The sequence below is a fragment of the Cydia fagiglandana genome, chromosome 8 (genome assembly GCF_963556715.1).
Source record: "Cydia fagiglandana chromosome 8, ilCydFagi1.1, whole genome shotgun sequence".
In the NCBI taxonomy this organism is placed as follows: Eukaryota; Metazoa; Arthropoda; class Insecta; order Lepidoptera; family Tortricidae; genus Cydia; species Cydia fagiglandana.
Genome location: NC_085939.1, coordinates 2,511,844 through 2,531,961, shown reverse-complemented (window position 1 = coordinate 2,531,961; position 20,118 = coordinate 2,511,844). Strand labels below are relative to the sequence as shown.

At 36.1% G+C, this 20,118-nt stretch overlaps 2 protein-coding genes across 2 annotated transcripts in view; both read left to right on the top strand.

The window, feature by feature from the left end:
* The window catches only part of LOC134666899 (uncharacterized), a 183,515-nt gene that overhangs the window by 69,354 nt on the left and 94,043 nt on the right, over positions 1-20,118 (top strand). The gene's annotated exons all lie outside the window — the stretch shown is intronic.
* Positions 18,451-18,909, top strand: LOC134666868 (putative uncharacterized protein DDB_G0283467; the record flags this gene model as incomplete). The annotated part of the gene is made up of 2 exons (XM_063524174.1): positions 18,451-18,657; positions 18,850-18,909. Coding segments are annotated over 2 exons (267 nt in total), but the record flags the coding sequence as incomplete, so codon positions are not given.

The following is a 20,118-nucleotide window of genomic DNA, read 5'->3' as shown; positions in this document are numbered from 1 at the left end:
ACATTTATCTTTGTAGGTGACCAGTTTTTGCATACACGTAACTCAAAAAATACATAATGTTTTACCGAATTCGTGGCATCTCTAATATTTATTTTAGTTTGTTATCAATAGGCATGGAATTTCATCGCACGGTAATACGTTAGCGAATTATGTAGTCTACATTAGGAATAAAATTAATACGAGTGTATTAATTCCTGCACATACTCTGTCATTTATTTAATTCTAAAACGCCTTTTAGCAGTTGTAATTAAAAATTAGATTCACAATAAAATTATTTTTCTATTAGATTACAAACTCATAGCTTTGACTATTTTAACATACAACTATTACCTAATACACAAACATATCAACCTATTTTAAGATACATATTGTTTTTTTATAAAACGTAATAGATAGTACTGTAATATATAAATACTATGATAAATAAAACGTAATATAATTTGCAGTAATTAATTTACGATATTTCTTATCGAAATCTATTAGTGCGATATGAACTAGATAAAACCTACTTAAGTATTTCATTTAAGTAAAATATTATATATATATATATAATATTATCTTTAATTCTCAGTTGGTTTTCGGATGGACCCAGGTTCCATACAAAGATGCCCATGGTCCTTTGTCCTGGTTATCTAAATACTTAGGCGGAAAATGTTATACTGCCCGTAAGAATTCTCATTAAATTTCCCTTTAAAACATTTTTCAATAAGATTTAAACTCTTCATAATGTCAAATACCTACTTGGCTTATAAGGAATTAAACCCGATACGATTAGCTGTAATATCAATTTGATTTTATTTAAATAAAAGCAGTCAAACCGTCCAATGAATAAATAAAACTTAAACAACGTTTGCTGTAGAAAAGTACGTATGAACAATTTTACCAACACAAACTACGCTAGAAAGACGTATTTGCTGTCGAGCGGAAGTATTTGCGAGGCATTTTTAAAGTATATACCTTGATAAAAATGATAATACTCGAAGGTACTAATTGTAAACACTACATATTATTGATAACATATGATGGTAATGCAATAATAAAGTATATTTTTAACCTTGGCGTTCGGTCAATATTTCGCGCGCAAAAAGCCATCTCCGGTCTCATTCCGGCAGCCACAAGCCTGCGCTTGCGGCTGACGGCTTTTACTTAGCGTAAAGGTGTCTTTCGGCGCGCGGGGAGCATGACGAAGGTTGGAGCATATACTGCGTTATAGACTAGTTAGACGCACTTTCAACCATTTTAAAAGTTTGTTTGCGTTTAATACGACGTCCATACAAAATAAGAAGAACGTATAATAGTTATACGTTTCTAAAGACTATTATGGTGACGTAAAAAAGTTAAGTGATACTAGGCTAAAATGGCGTATGAGACATTTAAACAAAAAAAAATATTATACGATTTTTTAGACTAGTATCAGATCTAAAATTTTGCTAAAGATCCTAATCTTAAAGTGCGTATAGCGTCTTTTACGTATTTTTAGCCTAGTTTTTGGCTTATACGTTATTTTAGGCTAGATATGGTGGATAAGATTTTACGCAAACCAGAGCGTAAAAAAACGTATAGCTGCATATACGTTGTTTTAGCCTGGCTTTGACAAATAGTCGCTTTTTAGACTAGGAACGAACGAAAATTAGTGCAAATACGGTCTTTTTACGATATTTTTCTCGAAAACTAAGCCACTTATCGGAAAACGGGCCAAAGTGGTCGATGCGTCTCGATCTCTACATTACGAATATCACAAAAAGTCCATTTTGGCAAAATGTCGAAAAACTGCCTTTTAGCTTAGGGCGGCAGCGCACGTTTCATGTAGGTGTTATCAATTTTTACAAAGATTAATTTCAAATATCAGGGGTAACAATGGAAAGATGGCTGCAGGGGGTTCTAAAGCTCTAGAATATTACAAAATGGTACCGCTACACACTATACAGTATACAGGCCCATATTGTACCTGCCGGGCGTATTCATTTCCGGCTTCTAGCATTTTTATAACCTTTCAACGGTTACCGTTGCCCCTAGCAAAAGGGTTGCGCTGTTTCGTATTTTTTATTTATTTAATCTTTGATAGATGATTATATTAAAATCTTTTATTTATTAATGTTATCAATCATATGTTCTGTTATTTACTTTTAAATATGTAGAAATATTTATTTTAATTTCAATCAGGATTTCACGTTAATTCGTGAATTATTTATTTATATGTTTTACCAATTATTTATTATGTTGGTAGATGAACCTCAAATGCGATGCGACACAGGATTATATTACTCCTACGTACATTATGTTTATATTCATGGCCTGAGAACCTTTTTATCCCGCTGTGGAATAGTTCCCCGTTCTATTTCCATGCGTGTTCCATGGAATAAGCAACAAATAACCTTACTTTTTTCGCCGTTCCCGATTTGATTGTCGGGATTTACTTTTACTGTTTCACATTTATAGACAGTTTCTGTGAGATTATGGTCCTCGCTTCAATTTTATATGTTTCTTTTATACCTACATGTATATTTTGCGGTTTTCCATATATGTCAATATTTTTATTGTAAGGATTGAAGGCTATGTTTACATCTAATGTAAACATAACCTTATGTATGTGTAAGGTTTGTTTACATCTGACCACGCTTCATGAAAAATACTTTAACGGACGTTAAAAAAAACAAAATTGCTGCCTACTTTTTCCGGAAATGGATTCTTCAAGTGATCCCACTGCCGTATTCGAACTTCAAGATATTCACAAGAGACGACACGTACTAGATCCATTCTAGATACGTTATAGTTTAGATATCAACTAGTTCTCTTTTGCAGCGCAATTTGGGCAATCAATGTCACTTTTACGTTAGATAGAGACTCTATCATAGAGTAAGATATCTATTATATGTGAATTAGATCTCTAACGGCTCGTTTCTGAAAATGTATTAGATCTGTACTAGAACTCAGCAAGTTACGATATGGATAATTTAAAGATATTTGTAAGATAGATATGTCAAATTTGACGTTTTCGCGATTCTGGAGGTCCTCTTGAACGATTTCGACAAGATAGATACCTATGTCAAATTTGACGTTTCCGCGATTCTGGAGGTCCTCTTGAACGATTTCGATAAGTTATGACTTAGATATCCAAGTCACATCTAGTCGATATCTAATGTAAATCTAGTTGATCTCTATATCGTTTCTAGATCTTGTGATTGTCTTGTTTCCCGAATACGCGTGTTAGTCATATCCTGTGGAAATCGTTCAAGAGTATCTCCAGAATCGCGCAAATGTATAATTTGACAGGTTAGATCTAAAACATATCTTTATCGTATCTTGGTGATGTCTAAAAGATGTCTAAGATGTCTATTTCAATATCCGAATCGGGCCGCCAGTGTCTGGAAAAAAGTTAAACTTAAATTAACCATCCTGTATATTTATGTCTAGTACAAGTTTACTTTGCTAAAACTTGTTATACTTATAAAGAAAATAGAAATCTCTGTTTTACAATTTCTAGTAACAAAACTAGTAGCACTTACTTGAATAATCGTGTAAATTACGTGTTACTCGTATTATAGAGTAACTTAGATTGTATAGCGATGGCTAAGGTTTGTGTGACTCTTAAGTACGCGTATTAAGTTAATGCTTAGCCACTCGTTGTCGTGTTAGCGACATTCGAACTCTTTTACGATAATTACTCGAACGTACTGTAACTAACTGTAATTACCCTGCTTTGCGTGAAATTTAATACAACATACGGACATAAAATGCTAAGTAGTATTTTAAAGATAACAAGAGTTAGCAAGACATTATATACATAGATTGATTCTAATGTATGGGGAAGACAAACTAATTATAGACAGCATGACATATTTCATGCTAAAAGGGGGATTGCGTCAGGGGGAGGGCGGGCATTGGACACGCGTATGCGTAAAGCACCATACGTAAAGGTATCATACTACGTTCACTTCAAGCTGGCTATAATTTGTGTTAAAGAAAACCCAATACGGATGTTTCCTGTACTTAAAATAAATTATTTCAAACCGTGCACGAAATAAAACACCAGATAATTATTCGAAAAACATAGATAGCAGCTATTTTTAAACATGTATTAATAAATCGGGTTGAAATATAAAAAGTAGGTGAGTTTACCGTGACGTCACTATATTTGTTTTCATATAAATTCCATATTAGCAAATCGTTTTGACAGTTCTAAAAAAGAAGCTGATTTGACTAGTAGGAATGTATTTGACCGAGTCATAATCTAGCAGCAACGGTGCCTAACAAAGTCAACCGAGGCAATTTGAACTCGACTAAGTTGCTTTATTTTTGATTATACATCTCTTGTAGCATACAGATGACGTCCAAATTCATTCATGGTCTGACGGCGCGATTCGGGAAATGAATTAGAGATTCACTAGATATAATTAGTAAAGATATGTGACGTTCCACGGCAAAAGGTACCTTATGGCGGCCGCAATAATATTGGAACGGCGTTAATAATAGCGTAAGCGCCAACCGCCATAAGGTACCTTTTGCCGTGGAATGTCGTATATCTTTACTAGTTCATATCTATAGAATCTCTAATTAATTTTCCGAATCGCGCCGTGATTCCTTAGATTCCCGAAGATCAAACATTTACGTCTTATTTGTAATGACTAAACCCCTTACTCATAAACACGCTACAAACATCAATTAGCTAATAATCGTTTGTTCTTATCTGCCATTTTGACTTATGTATTTGTAAGAACGGGATAAAACATAATTTAACCACTTAAATCAGTCCCATAAAGTTTAATGAATAGATAAAATTTAATTATACAAAAAAAATTGTTCATATTTCTAAGATGGCATCTGCCACCGCAACCAAAATAATACCTATCTATCCTGGAGTTTATGTAAGTATAAATACATAGTACAAATTAATTAACTTTGTTTTCTTTTTAACGGAACAAACGAATATTAAAGTGTGAGCTCAATCACAGTTCAGTAAATAAAAGTACAATAATATAGGTAATATAATATACCTATCGATTGATCACACTCGTCCCTTTTCAACTAAATTATAGTAATTTCCACCCGGAAGTGCATTGACATCGCAAAATGGGCCGCTAAGCGGTCTCTACTTGGTAAAAATTGCTCTTAGTTGAACTCGAATTTGACACCAATATTTAGATAATGCAACTTAAGTACATATAAAGATAAAAGGAGTTTTGAGTTATTCAAAAAGTAGGTACTAAAGATTGAAACAGTATATTCGTAATAAACTGAACTAAAGATGTATTTCATAATATTAAAGCATACATAAACTAAACATAAAACTAAACTTAAATACAAATATAAACAAAATAAGTATAAATTCGTATTCGTAATTTGCTTCCATTAATATTGATAGTGACGAGTGACTGATGACCTAACTCACTTCTGCTTAATAAATATTATTACTAATACAAATTATCCTTATATTCAGTTTCTCAAAAACTGGTAATTAATTTTAAAGCAGTAGTACTTTAAAATTAATGTAGGTACAGTTGAAGAGAAACCCTACTTAAATTTGTTGCAATCAAGTCACGAACGTTCCCGGTTGGCGGAGGCTGTACAAATGCGGGCAATTTACAGAGTTCAATATAAATAGAGGCACTAACTCTAGACTTGAGCATTAATTGAATAGATACGTTCGCTGCCCGCTTCAATCCTACCTTAATCACACTTGAAAAGGCCTCATGGAATCAAGGCGCCCGCCCGATCTCCAACAAGCGCGCTTATTAACTACACCGTATCGCACTTTCAGTTTGATACAATCTACAACTTAGAACGTCTGAGCTTATAAAGAAACTCTATCCGTATAGTCACTTCAATAAAATAATGCAAACCGATCATCATAAACGAATATGCGAATATTTATATTCACAGCAAAGTTGATGATGATGATGATGATCTAGAGAAGTCATTTCTAAGTAGAAAGAAAAAAAAAACACGTTTTTTACAAGTTAATTATTATTTATAACGATGGATAGACTACACTGTGAAGCCATAAATACGAAATCCTAAAAAACGTTTTTCCGCACATCCTGCGGTGCTTTTATTATTTCACCTGTGTCATCAGAAACGGTATCATTTTATTACATCCCGTGTGTAAAATCAAACGGCAAACATTGTCTCGTATCAGTAAAAGCAATTACATTTGCCATAAGTGTTCGTTCACATTTGCAATTAGCGAGTGGACCAAAAACGTGCAAATCGTTAACTGCCGCCGCCGCGCGGCGTGTCTTTGCATATTCATAGCCTACTTAAAATATTTTAATACGGATCGTCCTTACACCCACATTCACTGTTTTCTACTAATGTTCAGTTTGTTTCCTAATGAGTAAAAAATGACGGTGAAAGTCATACGTAAGGTTTCACGTTTTTTAAATATTTGATTGAAACGTAATTAATTTAATTGACATGTACCTATATGAATATACAAGGTCAGACACACCCCGTTTCATGGTTTTCTTTTTAAATTAAAAATATATCAAGTTAAGAGAATGTTCGAGCTTTAGCGTTTTATAATTTTCCACTCTTTTCTCCCTGTTATCGAGAATTTCTTCCGCTCGCACCCTCTTCCTTCCTCAAATCTACTGTAAAGGGTACGTATTTAGGTATAAAGGATCCTTAATTGCTAGATAGTAAGATTTTATATGATTTTTCTACGTAATTGGTATTTTAATAAAAAGATTCGATATTTATGTGGATAAGGTTGCAAGAAAACAAAAGTAGCGTGCTCTATATACGTAAATAAACTAATGACATACTCACAAGTTTAGTAAACTGTGGACTGTATGTAACACCGTAGACTTAGAATTTGCCTTAGTTACAATACAACGTAGTAGTTAAGTTGAGCGAGCATCAGCGAGTTCCTTCCACTGGGCCCGATTCGGATTTTGAAATAGACATCTATTAGATATAGACATCACCAAGATACGATAACGATGATTAAGATCTAACCCGTCAAATTTGACATTTGGTGCTATTCTGGAGATACTCTTGAACGATTTCCACAGGATATGACTTAGAGATCCAATTCACATCTAATAGATATCTTACTCTATCTAACGTAAAAGTGACATTGGTTGCCCGAATCGCGATGCAAAAGAGAACTAGTTGACTAAACTATAACGTATCTAGAATGGATCTAGTACGTGTCGTCTCTTGTGAATATCTTGAAGTTCGAATACGGCAGACTGTTTGCGTCCCGATTTGTGACGAAGGTGAAAGACAATTAAATTGTAGTCGGATTTAATTTTGAGTGACAGTGCCCCTTCTATTGTCAATCGAGATTCAAATGAAGCTGACGAGAATTTTCAATTAGTGAGGACACTGAGCGATCGGCGACGATTGTCTACGGCGGCGCCATGGACGACCTCATCCATCTACATTTTGTGTAACCGAGTGAAAAAGCAATGAGACGGCCTACAAACTTCTCTGCGAATATATTACGATACATCTTTTCAGGGTAGACATGCGTTCTAAATATAAAATCTACATACTTACAACACATATGTCTTAATAATATCATACTCGTAGTTAAGCAGTTCTTCATTTACCGACAAACATGCCGTTTTCCCTGTTTGCAGGCTTAATTCTATCCCCCCTGACACGTTACAACGGTTCATTATGTCATATTCGGACAATAATGATGTGCTACCATCAGAAAATTGCCTATATCCCAAATGAAATGGCTCATAGGAGTATAATGTTGTAGGGGTTGAATATGCACACGTAGTTATGGGCCGGCTATTATAATATAGCTGTACATTCATATTATTCAGGGAATTTGCATATTTGAGGCTGATAAAATGTAATATTCACTCAGCCGAACGGCTACGCTGCTTTGATAAAATGTTAGTTCTTAATGGCACGTGCGTGAGACGTGGAGCACTTTTGAGTTTTTAACTCGACTAACTTATGATGCCACTCATGATGTACTCGTACCTCAGCGAGCCAGCCCTTGTGGTAATTAGTTCCTCGGTAAATTGTGGCAATTAAGGCCACAAACATCATTTATATTTGAAACATACACGTGTTATAATCGAACGAGCGAGCGAAGCGAACAGAAGTTCTTACGTTCAACTTGGAACACACGGCTGGCTAAGGAGCACATCCCGGCATTTTGTTGTGTGTTAACTGAGCTATCAGATGATAGTTTGTTACCCAATTACTTTAGTTCTTGTTAAAACGTATTATTTTTTATTCAGCATTATATTTTATTCATTATATTATGAGCAGGCTCGATCAAGGGTTTATGGAGCTTCAAGAGGCTAGCAGGCGAAAAAGCTACGTACGAGTATCAGGGGTCAGCTAAGTCGATTGACGCAATTGGGCGTTATAGGCGCCCACAGTCGCCCTCCTATTTCGGACTTAATTTTCGGGGCCAACACATGTCAAGGCACATCGCTACGTACCGTGTCACGCCATTACCATACGCCGCGCAAAGCGAACGTCGGAAGGGCCTTTACAACTCGTGAATAGGCACATGACACTCGGGCGTGGTCAACGTTTGATTAAAAATGTAACTTTGAATCGCTCACCCAGCGCCCTCTTTCACAAAGAAGGCTTTATACTGTTTGTTCCCAGTGACGCTGACGCGGTTTTAATTACTTTTGCTCGGTCATGCACGTGTGAGTTTATTAAATAACGCCGCAGTCGGCTCATAAGGGATTGTGTCGTGTCGCGAGCTTCCATTGGAGATTTATCTTTTATCCGCATAATATTAGACAAGTATGAATAAGTTAATTAGCTGTATTATACGGATTAATACTAAATATGCATACTTTGTAAAATGTAGGTGACATTGTTACAGAACTTGATGAGTAAAGTATGTATTTTAAGTTACAAAAAAGTACAAACATAATCGTCGCAATAGTCTACATGAAAGCATGAGAATGACAGGATTTAATCGCGCTGTTAAAAAGTGACGTTTATTTTATCATGCGGATAACGCCGTCTATCATACGCCTTTTGGAAATATTAACCATCTTTATTAATCTATTCATTTATTTTTAAGAATTTTCAAGATATGTTTGGGTTTTTACATCGTCCACACGATTATTTGCTAACTATTTAGGTACTGTAACATAATTGTATTTAGTATTATCCACATAATTTAGGTACGGTGAGAGCTGTCATCTATATACAATTTATAACCCTAAATCGCATTAACTGTACTGTCACCGTATCCAAGCTATGTGTAAAATACGATACGTAATAATTATACAGATCTTTAGATACTGTGGAAAATGCTGCTAAGTGAAGATTCAGTAAAATAAGATAATTTTTAGAACAAGTAGTGTTTGATAGAAATCTGTCTCGTTCCAACTTAATACAATCGAACTAGTACAAGGTTGATATCTCGTGAAAAGTCTTGAATTTGGTATCTATGTCAATAAGAGGTTCCGTTTTAATGTACCCGCAGACCATTTCACGTGGGGGAATTCAAGAAACGGCCGCCATCTTGGAAAACTGTGATACTGTGAATCTGCGCGCTCTATGAAAATATGATCTGGGCCTAGTAAAAAATAATAAATTAAGGTCCCTTCCTGGACCTTATCTTATACCTTCGCTGCGACAGTATAGGTACCTGCATAAGTCTTATAATGTAAAAATGTTTAACATAATACTTATTCTCGTATCGTAATACCTTACTTATATATTGTAACATAATATTTGTACCAGCCATGTGTGTAAAGTGTAAGAAAATAACAACCTTAAAATAAAATGAGTTCTTTCTTGTGGCTTAGTAACGCGTTTGACGCGTGAAGGCGTTGTATGTTAAAAAAAAAACTTATAAACAGCTTCGTCATAAAGCAGTAGGTACCTGTTGCTGCAGCGACCGATGGCGGCTCCGAATAAAGATCTAACATATTTGCAGGGGTATTATATTATATCTTTGGTGCGAGTATTATTAACCATGGCAACCGAACCCTCGCCCTCGCAAACTTTTTGAAAACATCACCCTGTTGACGACGTCTGATCACCTATACAGTCTATAATCTTCTGTTCCTGCCATTTTTAGTTGCCGACTTCCAACCGACGCTGTACGAAAGTCCCCACATTTGCAAGTCGAGCTGCAGGGGTGCGACCTGTCAAATAGATGACGGGATTATTTTTGTGTTTGACATAATCATAGTGACAAATTTATCTTTAGGGTTGTCATATTATATATTTTGTTATTATGTGTTCATTTTCTTTGAAGTAATGGAAACATGAACGTATTATGTTTTTTTTTCAAACGAATTCTTTGGTTCCCCAGCATTGTGTATCTTATTTTTAATGTAGGTGCATATATATGAATAATTAAATACCGTGGCAAGCTAGTAGAAACTTATTATTTTAACCGTTAAACATTTACTAGGTAGCGTATTAAAATCCCATCCCCGAGGGTAATCAATTTCTGACATGGGCGTCAGAATTTATTTCAATTTAACATACTCCAGACATTTAAAACCTTTATGTACTTAGTAATACATATACCTATACCTGCAAGTAAACATAATTACGTTTTTTAAAATGTAATAACGTAAATAATTATTCGTAAATCTTGGTTTTATTTTAAAAACAATCTTTAACAGACGGTTCTATACAAAAATAGGTATATGGAATTACAGCTTGTTTCATTATATTGGAAAATGTACCAGATATTGTAGGGATTTACTCCGTACTTAGTAGACTGCGCGTGACTACCCCTGCGGGCCCGAGAGGGATTAAATATAAATAGACTGAAGCTCGCCATTCATCTGTCGCCGTTCGATTGTTGAAGTTTCTAGAAGATCATGTGATATTGTGTACATATGTTGTATGCGAGCATTTTCCAACGCTACTGTTCTTGATTTACAACAACACGACAATAACTTTATATCTTTGGTATGTTTTAGATTATGTTTATATCTTACTCCAAAATATATGTAGAGATACATAGTCAGACCGTAAAAAGTCTGCAGCGATTTTGATAGCCCACGCAGTGCAAGTGTCATTTTAAACGTCAAACTTCTATGAAATTATGACGTACTAATAACACACACTGCGTGGGCTAAATCCGCTGCAGAGTTTTATTGGTGCGACTATAAAACATAATCTTGTTAAAACTAGTTTTCCTACGGTAAAAATGTTCGTGTTTTTTTTTTTCTATCCAGCATAAGTCAAAAAATCAGGATTCGAATCGATGCGATTTGAACAACAGCACCAATAAAGAGCCGTCGATATACATAAGCAAAATTTCGTCACCACAGATATTAAGGTTGTTGGTTTCATCAAAAGTTAATTTGAAGAACATGACAGGTAAGAACATAGGTACCTTCTAGCCTCTTACCACGAAAATTGCAAAATTATCTCGCGTCTTTATCTACAAAGAGATGTCATCCCCATCTACGCGGTTGGGCCGGGCCACTTTCAAAGTTGTTTGCCGTGCAGATCGTTCTTATTAAACACGCTGATGTTTATCCCGATTCACCTGTCGCTGTATAATGGAATGAGAAATATGACTTTTAATTGGATAGATACAGCCATCCCTCTTGTCGGGCCGCCTCGCTCTGAACTTGTCAGCTGGGATTTGAGTATGAGTCGGGCTTTTATGCGATAAACTTTAAATAATGCGGGCTCATGTTTATAATGTCGGGGTTTGTTTGACAGGTGGGTGGGTAAACTATTTTAGTCAGTTCCACAATGAAATTTTCGAATGTAAATAGACCTTTTCATGCATGTGGGCGAGCTGTGCAAATATACACATTATATAAAATCCTCTTACGACTCAGTATCCAAAATACTCTTGTTTACGATAAATTGTGGTTATTTCCATTGTTTGTACTTAGATATAATACATTTATGCTATCGATTTTCTAATGTAAATATGTTGGTTAGGTACCTGCCTACCTGCTAAATACCTAGTCAATTTCATCTGATTTACACAGTTGGAAATAAATAAACTTAATTGCTTTATATCGTACCAACATAGATACTCGTATATTCAGAATTCCCAGCAAAAATCGGGTATCAAAAATATTCGCGCTCAGAATTATTCCTGTGAAACTAACATGAATTCGATTTTTTTTGTTCGTCGTTAGAAGTTCACGCCGATTTTCGGATGAGTATTTGTGGTAGGTGTGGTAGGTATATAGGATGTCCCGTGGCAGATTTCCAATTTCAAATTCTAATAATTTTCTAACGCACAGAGCAAGAGCGTTGTTTTTATAGTTTCGCGAGTATTGCGGGTTAATTACTTATGCTTGTTCTTCCAATTTTGAATCTTAAATGTATATACCACGTAAGTGCTTTGGTGCTACACTGTTAACTTATGTGTAAAGTTTTAAATAAATAAAATAAAAAATAAAAATTAGTGACAAGGGATCTCTGGCCAGTAGAGCAGCGTTCTTGTACTAATTGAGACATATTTTACCAATGGCTTTTCATTTGACTAAATTCCTACCGCAAGATCCTGACGCTACGTCTTACGTAGGCGAACAACGCGCGAACGCGCCGCCTGACATTCGCGTGCAAATCGCGCCGCACCGCGTTCGCAACGAGATCGCTTACGTAGGACACTTCTATGGGCATCAAAGGATTGATTTCGCCGCGCCGCGCCGCGCCGCGTTCGCGCGTTGTTCGCCTACGTAAGACGTAGCGTAATTCTGTTTTTAATTTCTTGTTCTGTTTGATCAAATTATTTGATCGTGTAGAAAATGTGATTTTCGTCACTCATAAGCTCTTAACAATATACCTACCTCAAAACTAAAAATGGAAAAATAAAAACTTATTACAATAAAAAAACTACTTCATAGAGCATTAAATAAAATATTATCCTCTTTAATATTATTCGTTACCAACTGCTATGTTTGAAGTCGGTTCCACTCCAAGCCAAATTTTGAAGTGTAGGTACCATGACTTTGGTGCGATTCGATAATCTGCAGCTCAGAGGCTGAATAACACTGATTTAAACTTTCTCGCTTTTTACATATTATTATTTACGGCACTTAATTGCTTATAATTAAGTTTTAAAATTACCTGCGATGTTTTAAACATGACGTCATCGTGGTTTCAGAGAAAGCCTAGTTAAAATTTACAGCAACAACTATAGCTGCGGTAGTTTTACTAACTACCCGTACTATACTAGTTTGTTATAAACAAGTTGTAGTATTTTTAACTATTATATTAACCATGTTTGTTTGCTATTAAATTTGACAAAATGAGAGTTGGGATTAAAACGGTGTTGTAGGGTCAGTATTTTGTAAATGAATTGGCGGTTCTGCGCTATTACGCAAACTGTCAGCGCAGGTGCGGCTTCTACTGCGCTCCGCACAGGATTTGCATTTGGAAATACTAATTTAACTTCTCTACTAGCAACGACTCCGAACGAAAGCGGCAAGCGGTACTGTAAAATGGGGTGAGTAGGGATTACGAGGGCAGGCAGGGTTATGAATGGGGTGAGGAGGGATGGTAGGGGGGTGAGATGGTATTTTTAGACTGGTTATCACATACTACTTTATTCACTTGAGAAGTCAAGCTATTGTGTCAATTGTAACAATTGTCCCAACTCACTCAATTCCTATCCCCCCTAACACCGACTGTGGGGTGAGCTGGGATTCCTACTATTTTGTGTTTACCGTTGAATCTATGAAATTAATTGAATCTATGATTATCATTACAAAACTGAAGTTCAAACTACCGGGACACTTTTCAAGTAGGTATATAAATCAACGTGCGACATATAAAAATGAACTTTGATTCAGGTTTGAACTTCGAATTTCCCAACTCACCCCATTTTATGGTATGTAATGTAAGACAGATGTACGTTGGTCTATGTTTACTATGGTAAAATTAATATGAATGCTTTCTTGACTTCTAAAATTGTTCTTTTCGGTTTTGTGCAATAAATACACGAACTAAAAATAATAATGCCATGCATCGTCAACTTTATAGCATCGCACTTAAAGGTGTAAGTGTACGTTTTGATTATTTATTAAATTATTATATACGTATATCTATTGGTAGCAACGGTAATTAATACTTAAGTAAGGTCAATGTGGCTAATTCCGTCACAGCGGCTATTACGTCTACTAGTGTTTTTCTCGAACAACGAACAAAAATGATAATTGCATAGACAAAGCAGTGATTGCTTTTAGTTTCAGCTATAAAAAAGCAAATGGTTCTTTTCCTACGATTGAAAATCAAGGAAATATACGCACGTGGACGGAATATTAGCCACATTGACCATACTCGTCTTGTTATCGTATTTACTAAGTGGAACGGTGCTTTTCGCGAGAATCAGAATAGCGAGGGTCTATCTACATATTGTACGTAAATTATTAGTCTTGTGCTAAATGTGCACAAAATTTTAAAGTGATCCAACCGACCTGAAATCACAATAGCTGGTGTATTCGCCGTTATAGCTTATAATTCATGACTTAACTAGAATGCGCTGTGCTAAAATGAAGCACAAATTCAGACAGACTTTTAGACTAAATAAGTACATTAAATATAATAGGTATGTAGGTATAAAAACAGGTAGCTACTGTCGCGTCACGCTCTCGACTTAAACCCATCCAGCCAGCGGTTGCACGACCGATTAACTTGCCGTCAGGGGTAACCACAGCGATCGCCGGCCGCCTGCTCTTTACACCACAGCTCTAAGTCAAACTACATAAACAATCGCGTCGTTTTTGGCTCATGCGAGTAAAACTAACACCGCTGCCGACTTTTGCATACAACAAACATTTATGTTTTCATAAACATTATAAATAAATACAAGCTATAGACTAGAAATCCTCTAGACCGAGTTTAGAGCAATTATTTCATGCAACCGATGATGCCAAAAATGCGGGGGTGCACGGGACGAGGTGAGCGAAGTCCCGTGCCGTGATTGGTCCATTCAAAGACACGGACGTCACACAAAGACACTTTCGACTCGAACATGGAGTAAAATTACCGTATGCGTGGCAGAGGGGGTAGCGCGACTATGCTAAGTCTGGTGGATGTTTTGTCTGTGATACAAGCTGAATGTTGCATTAAATTATACTGCACTTAAATCTGTTACCAGGAGAATATCTTATTAAAGCAAACCAAGAATGGCTTAGAAACGTAAACAGTGCAAGCATAATGACAGGCTCTCTGACTAAATCACCTAAAGGTCATCCACACTGGCAGTTATAAACTTTTGTGAAACAACGATTAGCAAAACTGTGCAACAGTAACTAAGGGCTACTTGCACCATCAATCATCCCACTAACCCGGGGTTTACCGGTTAAGCCTGGAGTTACCATGGTTACCAGTACACTTTGACTGGGTTGACGGTTAAACCGGTTATCCCTGGTTAGTGGAGTGGTGCAAGTGGGCCTAAGTAACTTGGTAAGTTACCTAATATTACCATGTTCCTCCACAATAGTCAAAAGAACTGCGGTGTGGATGCACCTTTACGGATATTTACCAACAATAGTTCGTCGCGGTTATCGTGCATGCCTTTGTTACAATTTCAAGTTTCATTTGCGTACGCACACATTCATGGAACAAATTAATGGCATTGTGTTAGACGGATTACGGAGCGACGTCCATTTATATGTAAATAGTGACGCGCACGGTCGAGCCAACGGGCCGTTCACGCGCACGGCGCTCTGCCACCGCGCTTCTTTACCACTCACTAAAGCCTGACAACAGTTTATTTGACCCTCGCCATTTTGCGGATTTTCAATGGTACTACAGTAGAACCCGGTTAATACGATCACGTTTAAAACGATTTCCCGCATAATACGCCATTTTACGCCGGTCCCTGCAATTTTAGGCCTGTTTTCATACATTTTTTCACGGCTAATACGATTCGCGTCCCGCTTAATACGCCATCTAAAATTCCCGTTACGCACCATCTGCACGTTTGTGTTATTGCTATAACCATCGTACGGTCGTATTGTTATGCAATACGCCGTTAGTTAATATTTTTTAATGTGTTTATTACCTACCTTAGGTTTTTTGTTTTGTCTTTAATATCTTTTGTCGGGTCTTTGTCGGCGTGAGAATGCTATTGCCATCTGCTTGACGGTTGTGGACCACGGAGTGCAAGCTATCGCTTTTTATTTGCAGTTAGTTACTCCACGACTTTATAGTTGGGCCTATTGTTAGTGTACCTAATCTAGATTAATTTAACCGCGTGTGAACCTACCCACACTTAGATATCATTCGCTCATTATCACCGCTGCGGTGTTTGTACATGAAATAATATGTACTAGTTTTTATTTCACGTTTAATACGATTTCCCGTTTAAGACGCGTATTTTGCTAGGTCCCCTCAGAATCGTCTTAAGCGGGTTCTACTGTAATTTCTTTTACTGGCAACAAGTACTCTTTGACAACGAACGTTGGATGTCATCGAATGTCACCGATGTAAATAAATAGAAAATATCTACGAATATATTCAAATATAAACGGTTTTATTACAAAAAAATGCCAAAAAAAATCCAAAGATGCGAAAAAAATTGTAGTGAATGCAATCAAAACTTACATCTTAAAAAAGACGAAGGATTTACATAGCATTCCAATAAACAATGTTTTAAAGTTGGTTGTTGACATAACCGGGATTGACATTTTATAGTGCAGTTATATTGAACTGGTTAATTGTTTGGTTTAATATTAAATATTTAGAATCAGATTTCGACGAATAGGTAAATAGGGAATATTAGGCAAAGCTCTGCGTAGGTGGCACCTTTGTGGCATATACAGTAAACAAACCACATTGACACATCACACGTCACGTCAATCACATGGCCTACCGCGAAACAAGAAAATCGAAATTTCGTTATCTAATCTCTCTATCACTCTTGCATATTCGAGCGCTAAAGAGGCAGATAACTAAATTTCGATTTTCGCATTTACCGGTACCGGTACCGGTATGCCTTTGTTAACAAACCGCCTTCATGCATCAATGTCATATTTTATTGTCTGTGAAAACTTGTCAATAAACAGTTAGTCTATGAATTTACTGAGTCGGTAGTGCTGCACTCTGGCGGCAGAACATTGCAGTAATATCCCCTATTGAAAGAACCGAATTCTCTGTAAGCAATGTTTTGACATTATACGAGTATGAACATGAAGCCAATGCCCACTACCCCGACTATACATGACGTACGCACATTATATTGCCATACGTAAGCTGTTTGTAGCGACACTATCTCAGGGTTAAATAAACTGTTGTCAGGCTATACACTCCGTGCATTGTTATTTGCGTTATTTGACACATGTCACTCACAACAGCAATACAACGTAAAATGTCTTGCACATCGAAAATCGAATTATAAAGGAAGACAATTGCACTGCGAACGTTTACGTTCTACGTCTTTTTTTTAATTTATGGTTAGCCGGACACCACCGTTATGAATCGGTAGACGTCTAAGTAAATCGATATGAATTTTTCATTTTTCTTTTAATAAAAACAAGGAAAAGGTGGATAATTAACTGTAAATCCATACTAATATTATAAATGCGAAAGTGTGTCTGTCTGTCTGTCTGTCTGTTACCTCTTCACGCTTAAACCGCTGAACCGATTTTAATGAAATTTGGCATAGAGATAGTTTGAGTCCCGGGGAAGGACATAGGGTAGTTTTTATCCCAAAAATCCCTTTTTAAGGGGGTGAAAAAGGGGGTGGAAGTTTGTATGGGGAATCAATAACAGCTGAACCGATTCGGTTGAAATTTGGTATACAGATAGTTTGAGTCCCGGGGAAGGATATAGATTATTCTAGAACATTCGAAAGTATTCTGGAATGTTCCACAATCATCTAGAAAGTTCTCAAATATTCGACAACATTCCAGAATGTTCTGAAACGCTGTGGAATGCTCTCGAATACTCTCATATGGTCTGGACTATTCTAGAAATGTCTAGCCACCGAGACCCGGGACGTCTTCGAATGTTCTAGAATATTCCACAACATTCCAAAATATTCTGGAATATCCCACAACATTCGAAAGTGTTCTGGAATATTCCACAATGATCTAGAATGTTCTCGAATATTCGACAACATTCCAGAATGTTCTGAATTGCTGTGGAGGGCTCTCGAATACTCTCGAATGTTCTGGCCTGTTATAGAAATGTCTAGCCTCCGAGACCCGACACCTCACCAGGTACAAATTTTTGTAGGTATATATTTATTTAAACATTATTGCACAAAATACAAATAAAATGTACAAATGGCGGACTTAATGCCTAAAGGCATTCTCTACCAGTCAATCATAGCCAATCATAACTTCAATTACTCCTACTTCTTCAACTTCATCTTCTCTTACTTCTTCAACTTCATCTCCTCCAACCTTTTCAACGTCTTCAACTTCAACTTCTCCTACTTCTTCATCTTTACCTTCTCCTACTTCTTCAACTTCAACTTTAACTTCTCCAACCTTTTCAACTTCGTCTTCTCCTACTTCTTCAACTTCAACTTCTCCAACCTTTTCAACTTCTTCAACTTTTACTTCTCCTACTTCTTCAACTTCTACTTCTCCTACTTATTCAACTTCAACTCCTCCTACTTCTTTAACATCTACTTCTTCAACTTCTTCAACTTCTCTAACATCAACTTCTCCAACTCGAACTTTTTCGACTTTTTCAACTTCAACTACTATAACTTCGACATCTCTTATTTCTTTAATTTTAACTTATCCAACCTTTTCAACTCCTTCAAAATCAACTTCTCCAACCTTTTCAACTTCAACTCCTCCTACTTCTTCAACTTCTACTTCTCTCACTTCAACTTCTCCTACTTCTTCAACTTCAACTTCTCCAACCTTTTCAACTTCGTCTTCTCCTACTTCTTCAACTTTATCTTCTCCTACTTCTTCAACTTCTACTTCTCCTACTTATTCAACTTCAACTCTTCCTACTTCTTTAACATCTACTTCTTCAACTTCAACTTCTTCAACTTCTCTAACATCATTTTCTCCAACTCAAACCTCTTCGACTTTTTCAACTTCAACTACTATAACTTCGACATCTCTTAATTTTTTAATTTTAACTTATCCAACCTTTTCAACTCCTTCAACATCAACTTCTCCAACCTTTTCAACTTCAACTCCCCCTACTTCTTCAACTTCAACTTCTTCCACTTTTACTTTTCTAACTTCATTTTCTCCAACTCAAACTTCTTCGACTTTTTCAACTTCTCCAACTTCTACTACTATAACTTCAACATCTCTTATTTCTTTAATTTCAACTTATCCAACCTTTTCAACTCCTTCAACATCAACTTCTCTAACCTTTTCAATGCCAACTTCGCCAACTTCTTCAACTTCTACTTCTTCAACTTCAACTTCTCCAACCTTTTCAACTTCGTCTTCTCCTACTTCTTCAACTTCAACTTCTCCAACCTTTTAAACTTCTTCAACTTTTACTTCTCCTACTTCTTCAACTTCTATTTCTCCTACTTATTCAACTTCAACTCCTCATACTTCTTTAACATCTACTTCAACTTCTCTAACTTTATCAACTTCTTCAACTTCTCGAACCTCTAAGTTGGAGTGGAGGTGGAAATGATGTTAAGATACAAAAATATGGTAACTGTATAGTCCTACCGGTGTTCATCGATTTAGAAGACATTGTCACGTCAAAATTAATAAATAACTAAAAGAAAATAATAGGTATCTTAAATTTAAAAGGGCTCAAAAGACCTTTCGTTACAAATAAAGAAAGTTCGCACTTTTTACTAATTAGTCATCCATTTTGGGAGTGAGTGTAATAAAAAGCAGATTAGTTTAAATGGTACCCAAATTACTAATTCCACGCAGACGAAGTCGCGGGCAAAAGCTAGTATGGATATATTTATCGTCACCTAACAGACAACAAATTTGACATGCTGTGACAATCGAAATACAAAAGAATATTTATCTACTTATATATATATATATATATATATATATATATACAGGGTGATTCATGAGACGTGAGCAGGAATAATCCTGCATACTCAGTAAGTGATAATTGATCGATCACCGTCGTATTTAGGTGAAACGACCACACTTTTTCCTATTTTTTAACTTTTTGGTGAGGGCAAATTTAATTCTCTAGAACAATGGTCACCCTACAAGACCTAATTAATAAACATAAAACCTCTTTAACCGTAATGACAGCATTTTGCTTACGAAGAAA